General features: G+C 60.7%; 1 protein-coding gene across 2 annotated transcripts in view; it reads left to right on the forward strand.

Moving 5' to 3' along the window:
• The window catches only part of ADGRB2 (adhesion G protein-coupled receptor B2), a 97,911-nt gene that overhangs the window by 21,963 nt on the left and 52,282 nt on the right, over window positions 1–23,666 (forward strand). For both annotated transcript variants that reach the window (XM_039511798.1, XM_039511799.1), the window contains exons 2-4: window positions 2,608–3,412; window positions 19,493–19,576; window positions 22,826–22,990. In XM_039511798.1, coding sequence (XP_039367732.1) covers window positions 2,623–3,412; window positions 19,493–19,576; window positions 22,826–22,990 — 1,039 coding nt within the window. In that variant the 5' untranslated portion in view covers window positions 2,608–2,622. The remainder of the gene's footprint in view (window positions 1–2,607; window positions 3,413–19,492; window positions 19,577–22,825; window positions 22,991–23,666) is intronic.

Below are 23,666 nucleotides of genomic sequence, written 5' to 3' on the forward strand. Positions count from 1 at the left end.
TCTTGAATTTGTCCACATCTTTTCTGAAATGTGGCGCCCAGAACTGGACCCAATACTGCAGTTGAGGCCTGATCAGCACAGAGTAGAGCGGAAGAATTACTTCTCGTGTGGTACAACTCTCCTGCTAATACAGCCCAGAATGATGTTCGCTTTTTCTGCAACGGTGTTACACTGTTGACTCATATTTAGCTTGTGGTGCACCATGACCCCCAGATCCCTTTCCGCAGTGCTCCTGCCTAGGCAGTCAGTTCCCATTTTGTAGGTGTGCAACTGATCGTTCCTTCCTAAGTGGAGGACTTTGCATTTGTCCTTATTGAATTTCATCCTATTTACTTCAGACCATTTCTCCAGTTTGTTCAGATCATTTTGAATTTTAATCCGATCCTCCAAAGCACTTGCAACCCCTCCCAGCCTGGTATCACCTGCAGACTTAATAAGTGTGCTCTGTATGCCATTAGCTAAATCGGTGATGGGGCAGGAGAAAGCTGCATCAGGCTCTGCCACGGCATGGGCTGGGCGGTTCTGCGTAAGGCGAGCATCGGGCAGCCTCTGATTCGGTCCTGCCTCCCGGCCGGGGAAGCTGCATTTGGGGGGAAGGGCTGTGAGTGTCCCAGTCTCTTGGGACACTCCAGGAGAGGCAGAGCAGAGATTCCAGGGTAAGTTTTCCCTCTGGGAGATGAGTGGGGAAACTCCAGTCATTCACGGAGACTCTCCAACAAGGCACTGGGCATCTGGCACTGCCTGCCTCCATGCCAGGGGCACAACAGCCCTGGGGAGCCTGAGGTACCAGCACCCACTCTGGGCAGGAGCGCGTTGTTTGCTGGGCTGTCAGACTGGGACCCTCCCCAGCCCCTGACACTCTGGTCTCTCCCATCAGCTGCCCTGTGGCCTGCGGGCAGGCGGTTGGCGCTCACCCCCCCGGAAGGCCATTGGCAGCGCCAGGAAGCTGGTGTGGAGAGCAGGGAAAGCCAGAGTGAATCTGGCCGAAGGACGCTCCCTCGCCTGGTTGTGCTGGCGGGGGTTTCTCCTGGGATTATCTCAGAGCCTCTCCCGCCATGGAGAATCTCTCTCTGCTTCCTAGCCCCCCTGGAGCAGTGCCGTGGTCCCACAGGCCTGGTGCTACCACGTTACAAACCACGCCAGCGTGTGGGCATAAAGTGTGAATTATCTCTGTTTCCCTGCCCCGGGAGCAGCAGAAAGAGCTGCTGGGGCGGGGCGAGCCCCACACCTCCATGGGGCTGGCACTGAGAGGTTGAAAGTGGCTGGGGGTCTCTGGCCTGTGCTTGGCAGGGGCTCAGATGGGACAATCTGTGAGCCGGTAAAGCAGGCTCTGTGAAGGCTGGTGGGCAGAGGCTATGGCCCTGGAGAAGGGGGTCTGTGTCAGTTGTGCCGGGCTGGGTGCTGCAGGGAAACGCCGGCCCTTCGGCAGCGGGCACCTGGCCAAGGGGTTTGTGGTTTGGGATTAGTGCTGAGGAAATACAGCCGGCGTTCTCCCGCTCTCAGAGGAAAGCCCAGCTGTTCTCCACCCTCCTCCAGCGAAGGGTTAACCAAGGGCTTGGCAAACACGAGCTGAGCCTCCCAGGCGCCCTGTGGCATCCGCCCCGTTGCAGGTGGGGAAACGGTGAGACCGGCCCCCAGACGGGAACCGACTTCCAGAGCCCACCCAGGCTGGAGCTGGGACTGGAACCCAGGTGTCCTGTTCTCACCTCACCGCCCACTCCCTGCAGAGTCAGGGCTAGAACCCAGTGGGAGCAGGATTTGTTATTTGTATTGCCCTCACAGCCCGGGTCCCGGTCGCGCTCGGTGCTGCACAGAGCAAACCCAAAGTCCCTGCCCCATAGCCCCTAGGAAGCCCCCAGTTGGCGCCTCTTGTCAGTACCAGGTGCCCTCAGTAGCTCTGTGCTCCCTGGCCAGCCTGGGGGCGAAGGGGAAGCTGTGGGAAACCCCCTTGTTCCCCAGCTCTCTCGCACCCCCGCTACTGCGTGAGCTGCTGGATTCTTGGGTGGGGGAGGGCAGGGTGTGTGACTTGGGTGGGAGGTGGAGATGGAGACTGGGATGGAGGGACTTGGGGGGCCTTGGATGGGAATCACCCCCCTCAAGAGTCATAAAGTTCCGCCCCCTTTAACTCCTTCAATCCCACTGGTGCCGCGACGCCCGCAGATGCGGCTGCCTGGCATTGCTCAGGATTGGATGCTCTACCGCTCCCCTGCCCAATTCTCCTTTGTCCTCCCCCAGCCTGTCTGTCTGCACTACCCGCCAGCAGGGCAGATGCTGCACGCCCTGGGCAGGGCCAATCCCCTTTACCACCGGCCAGTGCAACATCGAGCATAGCTCCAGGCTCAGGCTGCCGTAATGTATATATCTGGGGAGGGCTGTATCTCAGGAATCCCTTGCTCAAATGTCCCCAAATTTAGTTCACTAGCCCTACCGCATGCACCCACGAGGCACCCCAAGTTTCAAAGCAATACGGGTAAGGATATGGATCTTAGAGCACTTGGAAGAGACTGCCCTAACTCCGGAGCGCTGGTGCTCTGCTGCGATAATGGCTCCTTGTTCTGCTGCAGCTCAGTAAGGCTCTGTCTGTCTGTCCGTCTCTCCCTCCTGCAGGGCAAATGACATAGGATGACCCCTGCTGGTCCCCTCTTACTGTCTGTGATATCGTCTCTCTTGTGGCTAACGTGGGGCTTCGACCCAGCTCCCAGCGCCTGCTCAGCTCTGGCCTCCGGGGTTCTCTACGGCTCGTTCTCGCTCAAGGACCTCTTCCCCACCATCGCCACCGGCTGCTCGTGGACCCTGGAGAACCCCGACCCCACCAAGTACTCCCTGTACCTCAAGTTCAACCGGGAGGAGCAGGTGTGCACCCACTTCTCCCCCATGGTGCTGCCACTCGACCATTACCTCGCCAACTACACCTGCGGCCCGCAGGGAGACGCGGGGCCGCCCCCCCGGGGCCAGGAGGACGGGGAGGAGGAAGGGGAGGCCCGAGTGGAGCTGTGCCAGGGTGCCAGCCCCATCACCTTCCTGCACTTCGACAAGAACTTTGTGCAGCTGTGCCTGGCTGCCGAGCCCGAGGCCGCGCCCCGGCTGCTGGCCCCCGACGCCCTGGAGTTCCGCTTCGTGGAGGTGCTGCTCATCAACAACAACAACTCCAGCCAGTTCACCTGCGGGGTGCTGTGCCGCTGGTTCGAGGAGTGTCTGCGGCTGGGGGAGCGGGGGGCGCGGCGCTGCGGCCTCACCCAGGCGGGCTGCAGCTGCCAGGCCGAGGTCCCGCCGGTGCCCCGGCAAAACGAGACGCTCTCCAACGCCCTGCCGCCAGCCGGCGCCCCGGCCGCCACGAGCAGCAGCCAGTGCTGCGTGACCGAGCTGCATTCTGGGAATGCGAATGATTTATACGCGCCGGAGATTAAATACGGTAAGGGGGCGCCGGGGCCTGGAGGAGGGCGGGGGGTTCAGAGTAACGGAGCCGCAGCCGGCTCGGGCTGCATTTGATCACTGGGTGCTGAGAGGGGGATGGAATTTGGCCCCTTCCGCCTCCGGGAATCTACTTTCCCTGTTAGCACTCTGGGGCGCGGGATGCCCAGCGCGGGCAGTTCTAATGCCATCCAGTAGAGGGCAGCGGCGCTCGTGCACGCTAGTCGTCATCTGTAGTGATTACAGCCGTGTGCTAGTGCATGGGGAGGCGGCAGAGTGACCCATCTGGCTCCAGTCTGTGCTGAGCGGAGACGGGGAGCTAGTGGAGTTGGTTTGTAACCAGAGCGCTCAGCTCCAGTCCACCTGAGTGACGCCCACAATGGCGTTTGGCCCGTTAGCATCCTGCCCTTGGTTTGCTGCGAGTTCATGTTGCCGCTTGGCTTGGAAGGAATCCAGCTCGAGTCCCGTTCCAGTCTCCGCCCCCGGCTCCCGGAGCAGGTGTGTGTGCAGGGGAGCCGCTGCACCGCCAGCCGGGTGCGATGTGTTGCTTTGCGATGCTCTGGTTGGGGTGTGAGGTTGTAGCGTGATGGGACCCGGCAGCTTTGGGGTGCACTGGGGCATAGGGAGTCTGCCCAGACGGCCCCGGTGGCAGCCCTGCGCTCTGGCTGTGCGGAGCTGCCTGGCGTCAGGCTGGCGAAGGGAAAAGGTTTGATGGTTGGGCCGCATTGAGCACGTCGGTTTGCAGTGCTCCGCCAGCTTTCCTGGCTCTGGGGCCGGCTCCGAGGCCTTTCTCTTGGATGCAGATGGCTCTGTGCGCTTCCCCCAGGGCGCATCGAACGTAGCGACCCGAAGGCTGCTTAGAACAGACCCCTTGTGCCCAGCGCGGGCTGCACGGGCTGCTCCGGGTGCTGTCCATTCTAGAGTGGGGAGGGGAGCGGCTCCCCTGTCCCCTTTGGCAGCTGGATTCTGGGGTGGTGGGGGGAGAGGGGGTGGAAGGGGGAAGGCCACGTGCAGTGTGGTGCTAAGTCCAGCAGGGGGCAGAATGGACTCCCAGAGCAGGTTACCCTGGGGCGCGTGCACAAGGTTAGAGCTGGGGAGGAGTTTGCAGTTCACATGCTGTATTCCCCCCCCCCCCAATCCATGGCATGGGGGGCACTGGGCAGGGGATCTCACTGGCACCATCTTCCCTGTTGGCTGGGCGTCGGTGGGCGTGATCAGCAGCTGATTTCCCATCCCTCTCTGCTGTGCTGAGACCTGCGTCCCACCACCTGGCTGATGTGAGCTCCCAGTCCAGAGCCAGCAGCCTCTCCTGAATCCCAGGCCTTGGATCCCTCATCCCCACCACAACAGTCCCTCCCAGCGGCCTTTGCGGGAGGCTCGAGGCTGGCACTCGGCTGCGAGGAGGAGAGAGCGAAAGGCCCAGGGGGTAGCTGCGTCCCTAAAGGGGGCTGGAGTTTTGCCCATCAGGAGAGATGCGTCCCCTCGCGGGGGTGGATCTGGGGCATCATCTGACACACCGAGAGAAGGCCTGGAAAAGCCACAGGGGGTGGGGGGAGAGGTTGTGGGTGGGGGGATCCACCCTGCACCCAGCTGGCGGCTGCATCATTCACTGGAGTCAATGGAAAGATGGGAATCCAAGGGCTTGGGTCAGGCCCCAGAATTCTCTCCCCCCCCCCACCCAACTCACCCCTGGGATGGGTGAGTTCAGGCCATGGAGATTTCTCCTCCTCCCCTCTCCCCCCGGCAATGGGAAAGTAAATACTTTTAGAGCCTTTCCCTGTTGATCCTGCCCCACGTCCCCAGCCAGTGAGCACAGCCCCTGCCCTCCCTCCTGAGGCTGGGGGCTTCTCCCCAGCTCCCTGCTGCTGCCGCGGCTGCCTGGATGACTGAAGCGCCTGGGGCAGGAGGCCCTGTCATCCCACACTGGTGGAGACGCAGCAAACAATTGACAGGTAAAATGACCCGTTCCTGTGACAAATTACCCCTGACTGCAGCAGGGCAGGTGCCTGTTATTCCAGCCAGGCTAGAAAGGCGTGCGGCAGAGCTCTGCGGGCTGTTAACCAGGAGGAATGAGGCCATTTGCTTGTTATAGAATCTCATAGAACCTAAAGTGAAATTAAAGCTCCAGAGTGTCCCTGGATGGCTGGGCTGGTTCTCGCGGCCCTGGCAAAGCAGGGCTGGGTGGCCCGCGCTGTGGGATGCCTGCTGCTTCGAGCCACTCCGCAGAGACGTGTGAGGGGGTGCGTGTGCCCGGCTCCGCCAGGGCCAGTCAGCATCTGCCACGGCCCCCACCCTTCGAGCCAGTCTGGGGCAGCTCCGCCAGTGCATCTCGGGCCGGACCCACAGCGCCCCCTGTTCTTCCAGCCCTGGGCCATCCCCCCAGCTCCGCCAGTGCATCTCGGTCCGGACCCACAGCGCCCCCTGTTCTTCCAGCCCTGGGCCACCCCCCCAGCTCCGCCAGTGCATCTCGGGCCGGACCCACAGCGCCCCCTGTTCTTCCAGCCCTGGGCCACCCCCCCAGCTCCGCCAGTGCATCTCGGTCTGGACCCACAGCACCCCCGGCTCTTCCAGCCCTGGGCCACCCCACCCCAGCTCCACCACTGCATCTCGGGCCAGACCCACAGCGCCCCCGGCTCTTCCAGCCCTGGGCCACCCCACCCCAGCTCCACCACTGCATCTCGGGCCAGACCCACAGCGCCCCCGGCTCTTCCAGCCCTGGGCCACCCCCCAGCTCCGCCAGTGCATCTCGGGCCAGACCCACAGTGCCCCCTGTTCTTCCAGCCCTGGGCCACCCCCCCAGCTCCACCAGTGCATCTCGGGCCAGACCCACAGCGCCCCCGGCTCTTCCAGCCCTGGGCCACCCCACCCCAGCTCCACCACTGCATCTCGGGCCAGACCCACAGCGCCCCCGGCTCTTCCAGCCCTGGGCCACCCCCCAGCTCCGCCAGTGCATCTCGGTCCGGACCCACAGTGCCCCCTGTTCTTCCAGCCCTGGGCCACCCCCCCAGCTCCGCCAGTGCATCTCGGTCCGGACCCACAGTGCCCCCTGTTCTTCCAGCCCTGGGCCACCCCCCCAGCTCCGCCAGTGCATCTCGGGCCAGACCCACAGCGCCCCCGGCTCTTCCAGCCCTGGGCCACCCCCCTGCTCTGCCAGTGCATCTCGGGCCAGACCCACACAGTCTTCAGACTCTTGGCTCTTTGTTTCCCCTGCCAAGCTCTTCAGTGACAGCTGGCTGGTGCATCAGCCCTTTGGGCCCTGGAGCCCTCTGGCCAGTGGCCCTGCTGGCACATGCACTCAGCTGAGTGCTTGCTTTAAGGGGTAGGGACCATCGGGCTGACGAGGGCTCTGTGTGTTTGGAGGGGAGCGGCAGCATTGTGTAAATCGAACCGTGCGAGATCCGAAGTGGTGCCAGAATAGAGCTGTGGCCAGGAGTAGCCGCCCCGTGGGCCATTGCAGATGTTCCTGCAGCCTGACGGGAGCCGGGGCTGGCTGGGCAGGCGGCGGAGCAGTTTGGCAGGGTCCTGTCCTTATCTGGGGCGCTGCTTCCTGCTCTTCTCATCGGCTCAGGCCTGTGGCATTACTGGCTCTTTACTGGGCTTCAGCATTTCTATCCGGAGCTAAATGTCTTCCTGGGCAAATCCCTCCGAATAATCCCTGCTCTCTTCCAGCCACGCGCTTCCTTCCAAGGGAGATCTCGGTGGGCTTTTTTCAAATGCAAATGTAGATGGAAGGCTAGGGGCCGGTGGCCTGGCGCAGACGCTTTCCCTGGGCAGATCCGCGCTTGGAGCCCTGCAGAGCCCACAGATAGGGGACAGGTTCCTGCAGGGCTTGGGAGAGCCAGCACCCCCGGTGTGTCCTTGGAGCAGGCTGCCTTGAGCTCTGTGTGCTAGTACTGGGCACCGCAGGCTGTCTGCACAGTGCCGCCGCGGTTGGCTTCGGGCAGCCCTGGGGCAGTGCGGGATTCCAAGAGTGGGCGCTGATGCCCTGGTGTCTAGGGTTACGAGATGTGACGAAGTGGGGCTGTTCTTAATGTGTCCTCTGAATACTGGGTGGGGGCCTCAGTTTCTGGCCGACCCTCTGTCTCCTGGCAACTAATGGCCAGGCCCTTCCCCCCTGCAAGGGGATGCTAAAGGTGGGGGAGAACAAAGAGATCAGAGACCTCCTGGCCTGGGAAAGAGACAAAGCCAGAGAAGGGGCTGGAGGGGGATGGGAAGTGAGGGCAGATGTGGGGGTCTGGCTCACTGCCCCCAGGATGGACCCGGCTGAGGGGTCCTGTTCTCTGTACCTACAAGCTCTGTTTTAGACCATGTTCCTGTCATCTAATAAACCTGTTTTACTGGCTGGCTCAGAGTCACGTCTGACTGTGAAGCGAAGTGGGGGTGGGTGCAGCACCCTCTGGACCCCGCCTGGGCGGACTCGCTGTGGGAAGCGCACGGAGGGGCAGAGGATGCTGAATGCTCCAAGGAGAGACCCAGGAGGTGAAGCCGTGGGAGCTCCTTGCCCTGCAGACAGTCTGCTCCAAGGGAGAGGAGGCTCCCCAAAGTCCTGCCTGGCTTGGTGGGGAGCAGTTCCAGGGCATCGCCCGGGGGCTCCGTGACACATCCACAGCGCAAGAAACCTCCCCAAACCCCAGCCCAAAACAACCCCTGTGGGTCTCTGAGTCTGGATCGCCTGGCTTGGGCTTGCGCTACGGAGCTAAACAGAGGTGTAGACATTCCTGCTGGGCTCCGAGAGCGGGCAAGGTGGGGGTCTCTCAGCGTCCAGGCTCCAGACCAAGCAGGAACGGCGACACTGCTAGTTTTGGCCCTGTACCACAAGCCTGAGTCAGCTGCCCCAGGCTCGGAGACTTGCTGCCCGGTGTTTGTTCGAGTTTTTTTGCAGCAGAAAGGCGCCCTGGGGCTCCCTGTGAGACGAGGCGGGCGGGCTATCGGCTGTCCTGTTGGGTAGCTGGCTTGGGCAGAATTCTGCCTGCGCGTGTTGAGAATTTCGATGGAGAATGTCCGTGTTTATTTGTAAGCAGGTTTTTTACACGTGTATGGATAGAAATATTCACAGTTGTGGGACGTTATGGGGGGGCGGGTCAGGCAGTAATTAATTAGAGGCAGTGAAAGTTCAAGCTTCTTGGGTGACAGGGTAAGTCGCTGGATCTCTCGGGGTTCAGGTTCTGCATCTGGGGAGGGAGGATATGCCCTTCTCCCACCCCTCGCTTGTCCGTGTAGATCATGAGAGCAGGGCAGGGACTGTCTCTCGCTGTGTGTTTGTGCAGAGCCCGGCACAGTGGGGTCCTGCTCTGTCCGGAGGCTGTAGCTGCTGCTGTAATACACGTGGGTATTACGCAGCATGGGCCATGTTCAATGGGCTGGAGCTCTCTGGATCCCAGGGCAGGCTGGAGTGCGGTGGACGTCTCCACGGTGCAGTCTGACCTTGGTCTCTCGCTGCCAGCCCGTGCCTGTTGGGATGAAGGCTTTTGCAGTGTGGCCATGTGAGCAGAGACCCCTCCAAACTCACTCCAGGCCAGCTCCCCAGCAGCCAGCGCTGTCTTGGGCCAGATGCAGGTGGGTGGTCTCGAGGGGAGGGGTGCCTGGCAGAGCTGCATGGCGCGATCGCCCGTGTCCCGCGCCCCCTGGGGATCTCCGAGGCTGCTGTTCTGAGCAGGCTCCGTGTCTCTGCGAGTGCCCGAGCGGTGATTGTTCTGGAAGGGCAGTTGCCTGAACTCGGTTACCTTCGCCAAATTATGTTTGACATTCAATTAAACCCACAAGGCACCTGGATGTAAAATGTTATTGTAGAGATGAAGTCGCAGGGGTAATTCATTTTATTGGCAGGATCATCATTGGCAGGGATTGCTGGAGACAGCCTGGGCCTTGGGAGCGCATTGACGGCTCGCACCTGGGCTGAGCTGGGGTGCCAGCACGTGGTGCCCAGACCGATCAGCTTTGCTCGGGATCGGCTGCCGGATTTGGGACACGACTGGACTGGCATATCGCTGGGCATTGGCATGTAGTGCCACTGCCTCCCTCGCACGCCTGGCCTGAGCCCCCTGTTTGTGCCCCTGTCCTCCCATGTCACGCAGCTCAGAGGCCTCTCTGCTGTACAGAGCCCATGGACGGATCAGCGTTCCCACCTTTCTAGGAGCGCCGCATGTTCCTGCACGCTCATGTGCATGTGTGTGCTCACATTCTTGCACACTCACATGCACTCTTCATTCTCACACGCTTGCACGCTGTCTTTTACATTTGTACACATGTCCGTGGCATGGCACGCTGACACATACACATCCTTCACTCTTGCGCACTTGCACGCAATGCATCATTTTTCACATTTACACACTTGTGCGTGCTATGGCTCCCTCACTCTCATGCATGTTCTTCAACCTTGCATAGCTGCACACTTGTGCACGTTGTCACACACATTCCAGCTTGCCCATGGGTGTTCGTTGGCTTGCTCCTGCACGTATTTGTATTCCCATGTGCTTGTGCATCTTCTCCTCTGCCTTCTGCACTTTCCTTTCATGGCTGTATGCTAGTGCACGGTCTCATGCACACTCAGACACTCATGGCTGGGTGTGTTTTTGTGCACTTAGGCACACACCTGGACACAAACACGAATGCATGGGAGTCTCTCTGTGCACAAGCAGAGAGCAGGGGGCAGCGCATCCAGGAACTGACAGAGATGTGGGTTAATCTGGGGAGAGAAGAGTTACTGACATGCTAGGGCTGATAAACCTCCAGCTTGTTGTTAGAGTGTCAGCAAGCGTGTGAAAAGGGCGTGTGTGTGTGTGATGAGTGTGTGTGCATGCGTGTGAGGCCACGGCTGGTGACAGAGATGCCAGCCTCACTCCAGTGCCCTGCAGCGGGAAGCCTGCCTGGTCCTGGCTGGAGAAGCAGCGGGCATCCCGGCAGACGAGAGGGCAGAGATGTTCATGTTCCCGAATGCTGGGCTGTAGCTGAAGGTGGCGGGTTGGGGCTGGTAGCCACTAGCCTGCCCCAGCCGGGACTCACACCTGGCATCCTCCCAAGTCCTGGCTGCATGGAGATGCCGCTAAGAATAGCCCCCTGTTTGCCTTTCAGGTTCTCCATGGCAGGCTGGGCCGGGGGGCTGAATGCTGGGCTTTGATTCTGCATTGGCAGACACCCAGCCGGGATCTCATCAGGCCTCCTCCAGGGACCTGGAGCCACACATTCCTCCTGGAGCTGCGGGGGGATCATCGCCCGCTCCTGCGTGCTCCCGATGGGACCAGGCCTGGCTCCTCCGGGGGTTGAAACCGGCTCCAAGAGCTGGGAGGCCCATCACCCTGGCTACCAGTCCCCAGGGGTGTTGGAGCATCTGTACAGGGAGCTCTCTGGGGCGGTGCTCGGTGGTGAGCGTCCAGCTGCCCGTCGCGTCCTTTCTTGGTTGTGCTCTGTCCCCAGACAGGTCTGGGCTGTTGTGCCAGGGCAGAAGGCTCTCGGTGGAGGATCTGCTGCAGGCCTTCATTTCCTGGGCAAGCACAAAGACACGCGGGCACGTGCACTCTGCCAGCCTTCCCTGCATGTAGGCGTGCACCCCCCCACCCCCCCGCCCACCCTCTCTCTTACTCTGCTGTCTCACCCTGCCTATGCTGTGCACACACATGCTTCCTTCCGGCACCCGTGCGCTGCCCACGTTTGCATGGAGCTTTATCATCCATAGGAACCTGGCAAATTCTGTGCCAGCCCAGAGGCTGTAGGCGAGTGTGAATGGGAGATTGGAGGAGAAGCTGTGTGTGTGTGTGGGGGGGGAGGCATTTTAGCTGTGATCACGCCTGGAGCCTGTTCACAGCCGGCTCCCTCCAGAGCACAGTCAGGATCTGTGCCACGGTGAGAAAACATTGGTGCTTGCAAAGGAAGCATCACATGCGGGGAGCGTGGGGAAGGGGCTGCCAAGGGACCCCAGCCTGCCCTCTGCGGCAGCCCTGATCTGCAAAGAGCTGCACAGGGGCTCCCTGGGTGGAAGCTGAGCCCAGGCAGAACAGGAGCTGGGGTTGCTAACCCTGGAGGGCTCACGGGCCAGGGCTCCGTGGAGCGAGCCTGGGCCAGGGTCTAGTTAAGCCACCGAGGCACATGGACGGGTGTGTTTCTGGCGGCTCCGCGTCGGAGCCAGCTGAGCGCGGCACATTCTGCTTCGGGTTTGCTCTGAATTTTCGGGTTCGCTTGCTGCTGAAATGGGGAGGCACCGATCCGGAGGCGTAGAAGGGGCGGGCGGCGAGGTGTGATGGAGAGGATGCTGGAGTGGGAGACACATGGCAGCCCCCAGCAGGGTGAATGGCCAGAATGGGCCTCGTCCACCCCCCAGCTGCCTCCTCTGTAGGTCCAGGCTCACAGATGGGCCGTGTGCTCCCAGCAGCCTGGGACGTTGTCACGGACCCACAGATCCTGCCCACGCTTGGCCCCGTGCGGTCCATGGGGGGTGCCCCTTTCAGTGAGACAGCCCTTCTCGGGGGTCCACTGTCTCTTGGGGTTAAGCCCCTCCACCTCCTGGAGCCGCACCTCTCTGAGCCTTAGCACGTCTGTCTCTCGCTGTGGGCCCCCTCGGGGAGTCCACTCGCTCTGGACCCCCGGGCCTCCACCCCCTGAAGGGGTTGATGCGACCCTGTTCTCTAGACTGGAATGACTCCCAGCCAGCGTAAAACAGGAGGGTTTATTGAGCGTTGAACACAGCACAGGAAACTCTCTGGGCCTCAGCACAGCACATCCCAGTCCCCCTGCAGCCAGGTGGGCCCTGCCTGCTCTCCCTCTCCAGCCCGAGTTCCCCTTCTTCCCAGCTGGGCATCTGAGATCACTGGCCCCAAGCCCCCTCTGTCCATTGTCTTCTTTCCAGGTAAACAGAGTCCTAAACCGGTCCCCGGACCTCCTCTCCTCGCTTCTGTCCTCTGGCCCCTCTGCTGGTCAGGTCACCGGGGTCCTCTCTTTACAGCCCATTGTCCTCCCTCTGGCCAGAACCGGCTGCGACTCCTGAGCAGGGCCTCCGGGTCGTCAGGTCCCCAGTCGCTGGGGATCCGTCCTCCAGGCCATCGGCCGGGGTCCCGAGTCCCTCTCCAGTCCTCTGTAACAACAAACTCCCTCTCCCCTCACCTCGTTAAACCAGTAACACCCAGGGACACTGAGTCCCACTCCCTCTGCATGCAACCCTCTGGAAAACCAAGGAAAACACAAGAAAATCCCCCACTTCATCACAGCCGTGAAGCCCTTCGTCTCGGTGGGGGGAGACCAAACTTCCCCACGCGCCTGCGGGGCCAGCATGCTGGGGGGCGGAGCGCTGAGTGCGAATCCTGCTGGGCAGGCTGTGGTTGTCCTCCCGCCCTCAAGCCCAGTCCCACCACCCACGCGGGAGACCGCAGCGCTGCCAAGCAGGTTAAAACAGAGGTGGCTGAAAGCTGTTGGGTAGCCATGGCAACCGCCGCGCTGCGGGGAGCTGGCTTCGGCAGGGCGAGGAACAAGAAGGGAAGCGTGTGAGATTTGGGCAGGTGGCAGCCGGGCACAGGGGGTGGATGATCGGATGCAACGGACCAAAGGGAGACGGATCCTGGTGGGGTGAGCGAGGTGCAATCCCCAGGAAGTGGCCAGAGCCGTGTTACTTGTGGAAGAATGGCCGTGTGGGCAAGGCCGTGAGCTGGGACACGTGTGACTGGGTACAGCTCTTTGCGCGATGTCTGCCTCAGTTTCCCCTTCAGTAGAATCGGAGGTGATGCTACTGGCTTGTCTCAGAGGGGAGGGGAGGATACCTGCAGCGCTGGGCCGGAGGGGCTCAGATACCCCAACGGCAGGCTGGATCAGGCGGCAAGCAAATCTCCTGCTAGGCTGGCCGGCCGAGCTTGGCTCTGTCCATCACGTACATCACTGCGGAGGGTCATTGCCTGGGCGGCAGGAGTCGCCGCCGGGTGAAATGCTCTGGCCTGGGTCACCTGGGTAGCCAGGCTAGATGCTCAGAGCGGTGGGACCTCTGGGTCTTAATATCTCTGGCTGCCCAAGAACAATAGGCCGTTTGTAGCTGGGCGGCTTCCCAGCTCTTCTCCGTCTTCAGTCCCCCTCCTTCCTGGGGGAGCGGTAGCCGGTGGGGAGGGTGGGGGGAGCACAGGGTGTGTTTGACTAGCCTTCTTTTCCCCTGGTGTCAGCGTTAAGTGCTTCTCTGCCTTCCCCTGAGCAGAGACGGGTGCGGGAGACAAGGTCTTTTCTTGGACCCACTTCTGCTGGTGGGAGAGACCCAGCTTTCGAGCCACCCAGAACTGGTCTGCAGGGCTGGGAGAGGCACGGTGGAGCCCCTCGTTCAATGATCCCACCCCTTAGTGCAGGAGGTGAAAAGTGAGCGGATTTCCCTGGAGGTTGAGGACTAAAGAAAGCCCCCGGCAGAGCGAGCCAGGAGGGGGCAGATGGAGATAAACGGGGGGACAGGCAGAGACCTCTGGGGGCTCCAGCACTTCACACGGGGGCCTGCTGTGAAAGGCGTCTGAACTGGCCTGCCTGCGGGGAGCCAAGCAAGCCCAGCTGGAGCGGGCTGCTTGGCACTCAGTGTGGGGTGTGTGCAGGGCAGTTGGAGTCGGAAGGAGCTCTGTGGGGTGCATTGGGGGCCCCCGTCTGGGGGGGCTCTGGGACCCCTGTCTGGGGGGGCTTTGGAGGGGACAGTTTTTGGGATGCTTATAGGGTGCACCGAGGTCAGTGTGTGTGGGGGGGGGGTTGGGGGGGGGCTCTGTGGGTGCATTATTGTGTCCGTTCCAATCGCAGCCCTGGCTGTTCGTGGCGTGAGGGTTTTCGCAGCTCTTGCCTGGCTGGGGTTTCGGTTAAGCAAAAATGGCCGATCACGATCACGTTGTGTTTGTTCCGCCCCCTGTTTTGGGGCACCACGGCTGGAGAGTCCTGGGGGATTGCTCCCCCTTTGCACTGTTTTACCTTCCTTTGCCTCTGCTTGGCGTTTTCTCACTCCTTATACACCATGGCCAACTTCTGCCCTGCAATACGCCCCACAACCCCCGTCAATTCAGGGTAGCAGACTAGAACTCCCCTCTGTCTGTCCATTCTAACCTATAGACAAATCCAAATCTATTGGCTTCTCCCGCCACTGAAATGCAGCCACCTCTGGGGCAGAGCGCAGTAGCTGTTTAACAGTCCCATTGCTGAAGATTCCAAGTATCCAGCGGGGCCCACGGAAGGGATTTGCGAGGCTGGATGAACTTAGCCGAGGTCGCTGGGGTGGGGTGATTTACCTGCATGCTAAACTATTTAGATCAAAATGACGGAGACCCACCGCCGTGGCATCCCTGGTAGTTCCTCTGGCTCGTGAGCACGGCGGCTCCTATGGCCAATCAGTTCTGTCTTGGCGGCCCTGATGCAAGGTGCCTGCTCCCAGGCTGCGGTGCCAGCCCTGGCGGAGGCGGCCGGGTCACTTCGCTCGTGTTTTGGGGTGGGAATCTGCTGCCGTTTCCTAACTTGGGAGCCAATCGTCTCCCGTGGGACCTTGTCCCTTCTGCTCCTCGACTTGTGCTGCCCACGGGACGAGGCTCTGCCGTGGGGTCGCCACGTGCTCCTGCGCCAGGGCCTCCTGCCAGCTCCCCTGGGCCACCTCTCCAGCTTCCTGCTTGTTACTCACACCTGGTGGAGAAATTAAGGCCCCAGCAGATGACTCTAGGCATGGTCCATCTTGCTTGGTCTTCCTCCCTCATCCCGGTCTTTCTTTCTTTCTTTCCAGTGCTGTCCTCGGCACAGCTCCCTCCCCGTGGCTCTGAGGGCAGAGCAGCAGAGGAGAGAGGCGGCTCCGCAGAGAGCCATTAGCCAGAGACAAGCGAGGGGGAGCAGAGCCAGGATGTGGCAGGGGAGGGACCCGAGAGGGAGGGGGCAGGCTGGGCTGGTTCCCTGGTGCGGGAAGCTCTGCAGAGCGGCAGCCTGGGATTTAGTACTTTCCGAAGGAAATTGAATTTGGTTTCTTAGTCGAACGTAAGTGGGGAAAGTGCCCTCGTATATCCTGTGAATTTATTATTTGTTCTGGGCACTCGCTGTGCCGCTCATAATTCCTGAGCGTTTCGAGTGGGGAGGCGGGCGGCTCTGCCCAGCGGCGCTCCCCCAGTCCGACCTGCCCTCAGCCGGTGGCTTTATCCACCTTCCGGTCCCCCCAGAGCTGGGCAGATCTTCGCGGGCTCCCCGCTCTCGTGTCCTGCGGCTCCAAGGAGCCCTTCGGGCGCGGATTAGATTGAGTCGGACGCAACAGTCAGTAAATTTGGGTCCCTTTATGGCACCAATAAGTGTCAGCACAGTCAGTGCTCAGGTCAGCGGCCTGCATGTGTTTCATGCACAGCAGAGATACTGACAGGGCAGGTGCTTAATCCACCTGGCGGCAGCATCTGCCCCACGGGGAGGCAGGGTGGGGGAGGCCAAGGGTCCCTCTCATGCGGGTATAGGGCAGTGCATCTGGCAAGTCCAGTTTTGTTGTTGGTGGTGGGGGGGCCTCTGAAACAGATTCACTCCCACTTCTGCCCTCCATTGCTGCCTCGTTCTCACAGGGCACTGCTGGGAGGAAGTTCACGTTACCCTAATCTCAACTGCCATTGCTGGGGCACTGCTGCAAGGAAGCTCGCACCACTCCACTCCCAGCTGGCCTTGCCAGGGCAGTGCTGGGGGGAAGCTCTCGCTGCTGGAAACCAGCTTCTCCAGGGTGGTGGCCCTGGGGCCGTCACTGGCAGCGGCTGGGAGCCCAACAGTTCTGGAGGGGGTGGGGTTCCTCCTCTTTCCAAGCGTCTCTGCCCAGGACCATTATCTGGGATATTCGTGCCAGTCAGTGTCATCGCCGGCACTCCCTGCTGTTTGTTTCCTGGGGTGTGAAGCACCGGCAGGCTAGCGACAGCCGTGTGCCGGGAGTGCCGCAGATGGGAAGGTGCACACAGCAGAAAGCAGTAGCCATTGCCGGAGAGCCTCCCCGAACCACCCGGCGCTGGGCCAGATGGGATAACAGGAGCGGAGCAACCCGCACACTCCCCTTGACAGACCGGGCTTGGCATCGCTTTATGCACCAAGTAAAAACTCCAGGCGCTGCCTGGTTCCTATTAGTCAGCTGGGTAGTGCAGGGAACGGCCTTGCATCCGTTCGGGGTGGGAGCGGAGGAGGTTGTTAGAGCCAGTATGCCGACCTGCACATGTGTATGAGCGTCTTTGTGTGTGTTCATGTGTGTGTGTCCATGCATGAAGCAGTGCATGTCCTGGCATGTCGGTGTGTGTGTGTGTGCGTGTGTGTGTGTTCACGGAGGGCTCCTTTTCAATATCCCCCTCCCCCCTGCGGCTGCACAGAGGGAAGCATCCTGCTCGGGGAACACCCAGGGGAGAAGCTGGGGGGCTCTGTGCTACATCTGGCAGTAGCTACACAGGCAGGTCTCTGCTGGGAAAGGACCATGCTGCACACTGGCTGAGTGCCACGTCGCTCTTCATCGGCTGCTCCACAAAGGAATGTAACAGCCTACTACCGCTGCCAGCTTGTGGCGTCACACGCGTAGCTCAGGGGGTCTGCTCAGCAGAGCTCCTGGCACTGAGGCCTGCGGTCGAGGGAGTCCTGCACTGGGAACGTGGTCCTGTCTACGTGCTCCCCCACTCTAGGCTGGCGCAGGGATTCACCAGCCGTGGCACAGAGAGGAGATTATTTCCCCAAGATGTCCGCTGTCGTCCTATGGGTGGGGGAGGGAGTGGACTGGGGAGGAAGGTGTGAGGGGAGGGTGGGAGAGCTGGGAGGGGGGGGCTAGGAGTAAAAGGCGCCCCCCCCCACCCGTGGCTGGCATGCGTCTTTGATGAGCACATCCACATGCCTGTTAATTTCACGCTAAGCACCCTTGATGGATCTCTTGTTATTTTTGGTGAGCCGAGCCATCAATTTGTGGCACCTCGCTGCAGCAATCTGTTAGGTGGCGAGCGAAGAACACCGCCATCAACTCAAACCCCGGCAGGCGGGCGCAGCTACCGAGTCAGCGTGGCACGTGGGGCCCCGGGCGGAGCAGCCGGGATGGGTGGTGAAGGCCCAGGGCCGGGCTGCCCTGCGTGGAGTGAAGTACTGCGAGCGTGCAGCAGGCTGGCCGTGTGGTTAGCACCAGGAGAACGGGCGTTGGTGCGCCCGCTTTCCGGAGTGGATGTGCTTACGGGAGCACCTCAGATCCATTGCACGGGGGCTCTGGGTCGTGGGGGCAATGAGCGTTGCCGGCTGCCTGGCCTCCAGAGGGAAGCGTGCAAACCAGATGAAATCGCAGGGATCCACAAAGCGATTTTGCAGCGAACTAGACGGTGCAAAGGGTCGAATCACCCTGAGGGGGAAGGGGGCCCAGCTCGGCACAGACAAGATCAGCCTTCTCCTGGAGAGTTTATTTTAACATGGGGTCTCCTAAGTGTCAAGGGACTAACGCTGTTGCCCGGAGTCAGGCTCGGTGGGTGCAGGGGCTGGGTAAGCGTCCTCCCGTGCGGCTGCGTCAGTGCATCTCAGACCTGCCCTGTAGCAGCACCTTGCAGTGCTGGCCCCCAACTCTGCCAATGCATCGTAGTCTGGCCCCGGAGCTTCCCCTGCTATTCCAGGCCTCGTCCTCCCCCACACCTCTAGCTCTGTCGCTGCATCTGTGCCCAACCCCCTGCTGTTCCACCCCTGGCACCCGGCTAACCCAGCCCTGTCTGGCCTGAACACATGCTGCTTGGTCCTGACGTGGTGCCAGCTCAGAGCTGGATGGAGTGAGAGGGTGCCAGTGAGCAGCACACGGCAGAGCCCTGCAGTGAGGTGATGGATTGGGATGCTGTGAATGCTGCTCAATGGCAACACAAGGCAGTGGGTGATGTACTGAGACGCAGGCTGTATGCCTCGGATAGTGGGGGCAGAGCGCAGTGATGCTGTGACAGGGGGCAGTGCGGTCAGAGGCAGAGTGCAGTGATACTACAGCAGGGGGCAGTACCCTGCAGTTTGGTCAGAAACAGAGCGCAGTGACGCTGCAGCAGGGGGCAGTGCCCGGCAGTTCGGTCAGAAGCAGAGCGCAGTGACGCTGCAGTGGGGGCAGTGCCCTGCAGTGGGACAGTTCGGTCAGCGGCAGAGCGCAGTGACGCTGCAGTGGGGGCAGTGCCCTGCAGTGGGACAGTTCGGTCAGCGGCAGAGCGCAGTGACGCTGCAGTGGGGGCAGTGCCCTGCAGTGGGACAGTTCGGTCAGCGGCAGAGCGCAGTGACGCTGCAGCAGGGGGCAGTGCCCTGCAGTGAGGCAGTTCGGTCAGCGGCAGAGCGCAGTGACGCTGCAGTGGGGGCAGTGCCCTGCAGTGGGACAGTTCGGTCAGCGGCAGAGCGCAGTGACGCTGCAGCAGGGGGCAGTGCCCTGCAGTGAGGCAGTTCGGTCAGCGGCAGAGCGCAGTGACGCTGCAGCAGGGGGCAGTGCCCTGCAGTGAGGCAGTTCGGTCAGCGGCAGAACGCAGTGGCGCTGCAGCAGGGGGCAGTGCCCTGCAGTGAGGCAGTTTGGTCAGAGGCAGAGCGCAGTGGCGCTGCAGCAGTGGGCAGTGCCCTGCAGTGAGGCAGTTCGGTCAGAGGCAGAGCGCAGTGTGCTGCTGTGTATTAGAGGCTCACACATCACTGAAGTTCCTTGGCCAGGGCAAAAACTGTGATGTCTGCGGCTGGGGACAGGAACGTTCCTTGGAGATCTGGAGGTGGCTTAGCCTGCTCCCTGCCTGTCTGCCCTTCTCCAGCCCGGCCCTGAGTGCGAGGTCTGTGTGCTGGGGGGAGGGAGGAGCTGGGGGGGGGAGCTTTGGTCTAGTGGTGAGAGCACAGGCCTGGCAGTCAGGACTCCTGGGTTCTCTTCCCAGCCCTGCCCCCAGTTCACTGTGACCATGGACGAATTGTGGAAATCTCTCTGTGCCTGTGTCCCGTCTGTAAAATGAGGATAATAATACAATTCTGACCCCCAGTCCCATGGCGTGAAGGACCCACAAGTGACGGGGGGGCGGGAGGATTCCCCCAGTGTAGGGCTGCCAGGAGTGGCCCTCACAGACCCCTCTAGCAGCCCCAGACTTCTGTAGGCCAGGGCACAGACACCCTCCCCCGCTTTCTCACCAGTGTCTCACTCTCCTCCTTTCAGGCGAGGATGTGGAAGAGAATCAGAAGGTGAAAACTCAGTGGCCGAGGTCGGCGGACGAACCCGGGGTTTATATGGCCCAGACAGGTAATGGTGCTGGGAGGGCGGGTGAGGTGGTGTTTCAAACCAGGGATGGGTAGCCAGGGCGCGAGCTCCTTGGGGAAGTACCGCACCCTGCACAATGCTGGCTGGAGAAGCAATGGTAGCCAGTCCCTGTAAGGCATCATGTCCGGGCACACACAGGCGTGTGCTCCCCCCAGGAAATCCAGGGGAAATCGACTTGCAGCCTCCCCTGGAGGCAACAAATCTACCTGCAGGCTGGGGAAGACGTTCCAGCATCGTCGGCCCTTCCCGGAGTCCTGCCAGCCCCCAAACAAACACAGCAACTGCCGGTGATGCTTGCTGTGAGCCCAGCGCGGTGGGACTTCTCTAGCCAGACAGTAGGCCCAGGGCTGCACCCACCCTGCCCCGAGGGATAGCGGGGTGGGGGGGTTGATGATGATGATTTATTTGTATTACTAGGAGTCCCAGTCAGAGACCAGCACCCCAGGGTGCTGGGCACTGGACTGGGCTCCAGCAGGCCTGGCTTCAGTTCCCTTTTCTGCCACTGACTCCCTGAGTGACCTGGCCAAGTCACCTCATCTCTCTGCACCTCAGTTTCCCATCAGCTTCTTGTATGTTCTGTCCCTGTCTCACCGTGCGTATGTACAGCACCTACCGCACTGAGTTTGGAGGGTCCCAGGGCCCTACCACAATAAACACGATGAATAATAATATGTACAGCACAACGGGGCCTTGTTGTTGATTGGGACCCACTGGTGGTTCTAAAAACGCAGGAGGCCCTGAGGCCTAATCCCAGCTCTGCCACTGACTTACTGGGTGGCCTTGTCACCTCACTCTGAGTTAGGCACCTCAGTACCTTTGAGGATCTGGGCCGCTGCCCCTCTGCCTCAGTTCCCCATGTGTAAAAACAAAAACTAGCCAGGGGGCGGTACTGGTTTTCTCCCTCTCTCCCAGAGCTGAGGTGAGGTATAATTAGCTCGTGTCTGCACAGCTCTTTGAACATTAAAGTGCTCTCAGAATGCTAAACGTTGTAAGGCAGCCACCTCTGGGGTGCAGCAGGGGCAGAAATGACCCGCCTCAGCAGCAGGCTACGTGTGACGGGAAGCCAGTTCTCCACTGGGTTGTCCCATAAATCAGCCCGGGGATGATAATAGTTCTGTGCATTTTAATTAAGAAGAAAACCCTGACGGTTTAAAAACAACTGCCTGGCTTCCATTTACACGTGCCCTGCGCTGTCTCTGGAGCAGCAGCACCCGCGATGGAGATGGAGCGAGGTCCTTTGTTTCCAGCCCGTGCACCCACTTAATTGGCTCCATGTCTGTATTTTCTTTGCACCTTCCTTAGAGGATTAAAAAAAAATCTATTAATTGTTTAGTTCAAACGTATTTATTTAGCTAATTCAATTGGGTCATTTGAGCGCCTCTTGCTCCCCACTCCCTGATTTATGGGCTGTGGGCGGCTCCGTGCCTGGCAAGCTGGATGGAGCCTGAATCGGCAGGAGTGATCAGGGTGCAGTGAGTCTGGCTTGCGGATCTCGGATACGGCCATGCCCATGGCTTGGGGGTCGCTCCCGTGTAGGGGTCCGATCCTGTCCCTGTTGAAATCCAAGGGGGTTTTGCAGCTGGCTTTGCTGGGGGCAGGATCAGCTTTCTCTGCCCCGGCTCCTGCTCGTCCTCCTGGTACCCAGGTTGGCGTTAACGAGCCCTCCTCCCCCGCCAGTGAGATCAATGCCTGCCAACCGGCTGGGCCCGCAGCTGAGCCCTGCTGTCCCATGGCGGACACCTCCCGGCCCCTTTGGATCCTGTCCCCAGGGAAGACAGCAGCCAAACTCTCATTGACTTTCCTGGGAGCAGGATCGGGCCCTTATTATCCTGTCCGGGTGTCTCGCTGGCTGTGAGACCTGGACAGACCCAGATGCTGAGCGAACACGCACTGAACTGTGGGTAAGTGGAAGCTCCCGGTTTGGGACTGGAACCTCCACAGCACTACAGGAGTGTTTGCAGCCCTGGCAACCCTACGATAACAACCATCCAGCCCTGCAGTGGTGCGGTTGGCCCCAGTGCTCCTGCCAAGGAGCTTCGTAGCAATGAAGTGGTGTGTATGCGCAACCCTACAATAACAAACAACTGAAAGTCAACCCGATGGGCCCTGAGATACATGGATTAAAAATGCTGCCTAGGGGCCATGGATTGTAACAGTTGTTGTAAATTGAGGGTACAACCCCACTGTTCGCCAGCAACCCTACGACAATAAACCAATCCAGATAATACGCCAGCGGGCACGTACCATGGAATGAAACAGGTGGTGTGCCGGACCCCATGCTGCCCTGCATCTAGAGGGCCAGATCCCCAGCTGGCGTAAGTTGGCCAGATCCCCACTTGGTGTAAATCAGCGCAGCTCCATGGAGGTCAGTATTTATGCTGATTTTCGCTAGCTGAGTCCATTGGCTTCAGTGACGTCACTTCTGATTTCCACCAGTGGAGCTGAGAGCAGATCCCAGCCTGTAATGAGTAATAACAGCCCAGAATTCGATCCCACCCTTTAATTTTTGACTAAGTACGTGAGCACCTCGCTGAGAGGCCCGTTCCAGCTAATCTCCGCTCTCTCTGTCTCCAGCAAATAATAATCCCCTTCCCATGCCTCCTGCAGACGTCCCTCTTAATTGAAACTGATATCCCTACAGCTGTCCCGTCCAATATCTTCAAACGGATCATCAAGCTTAATAAGAGCCGGACTGTTGTAAATGTCAATATCACACCTGCTCATGGGAGAAAGAGAGATGGAGCCCTGGGCCCACCCAGCCAAACAGCTGCTGGGCCTGCCAGCCCAAGCACCACTGCCCAGGGAGCTTCCCAGGAACCGAGCCAGACCGGATCCGATCCGGGCCCAGTGTCCTGCTGCCGACTGGCCCGCAGCAGCTGCTTCAGGGGAAGGTGCAATAAACCCTGCAGCTACAGGATAACCTGCCCCCTGGGAAATTCCCTCCTGATTCCTATTCGTTTAGAACCGTTAGAGGTTAGCTCAAGCCGTGGGGCAGGATGGCTTTGAGCTTCTGTGTTTTACTGAGCCTCCCCAATGTAAACCTGGCTCCTCGCGCTCTCCAGATAAGTGTCCAGTCCCGTTATTTTTAACCCTGCTAAGCTCAGTGACCTCATGTAGCAGTGAGTTCCGCAGGCCAGTTGTGCATTGCGTGCATGTGTGTCTGGCGGGGGCTGCGCTGCGTTTTGAAGGAGGCCGGTTGGCCAAGGCGTGTCTCTCCCTCTCTCCCCGCAGGAGACCCCGCCGCGGAGGAGTGGTCCCAGTGGAGCGTCTGCTCCCTGACGTGTGGGCAGGGCTCCCAGGTGCGCACACGCTCCTGCGTCTCGTCTCCCTACGGGACGCTGTGCAGCGGGCTGCTGCGGGAGACGCGGATATGCAATAACACCGCCACCTGCCCAGGTATGTGGGGGGGCAGACAGTGTGGAGGGGGGAGTTGTGGCGCTTTGTTCCATTTCATAACGAGGGTCCCCTGCCCCCACCCCTCACCCGGCTGTGCCACGGGCACAAACTGGCCCCATGGCAGTGCAGAGATGCTGTATTGCTAGGAGGAGCAAAGGTGCCCGTCCCAGGCTGCAGGGTGACCCCAGGGCTCCCAGTGAGCACCCAGCACCCGGGGCAGGCGAGCTGTGGGGATCAGGACCCTGATGATGAATTGGTGGTAGGGATGGGGTGGCCCTAGGCTTCTCTGCCCTTCTTCCTGAGCTGGACCCACCCACCCCGTGAGCTGTTCCTACCCCCCCCCTGGGGGTGCAGGGGCAGGGCGTCCTAAGGGCCAAGTGAGAAACTCCAGTCCTTTCTATGCCTGGTTTCCTGCTCTGGGATCCACCCACTGGATCCTGGTCTCAGCTGGAGAGGGGATGAAACGCCACTGGCTCCAGGACAGCCACGTGAGCTGGGGCGTGTGAGACTAGACCCCGGCCCTGGGGTCCCTCACTAGGTGCTGGCATGGGGCAGGGATTGTATCCTGGGGCAGTGCGGAGTGGGTGGGGGGAGATCCTGATCCAGCTGTCAAAGGGGATGCGGAACTGGGCTTTGAGCTGGGTCACGCTGATGTGAATCTGGAGTGACTCTGTTG

This window comes from Mauremys reevesii, linkage group 23 (assembly GCF_016161935.1).
Source record: "Mauremys reevesii isolate NIE-2019 linkage group 23, ASM1616193v1, whole genome shotgun sequence".
NCBI lineage: Eukaryota > Metazoa > Chordata > Testudines > Geoemydidae > Mauremys > Mauremys reevesii.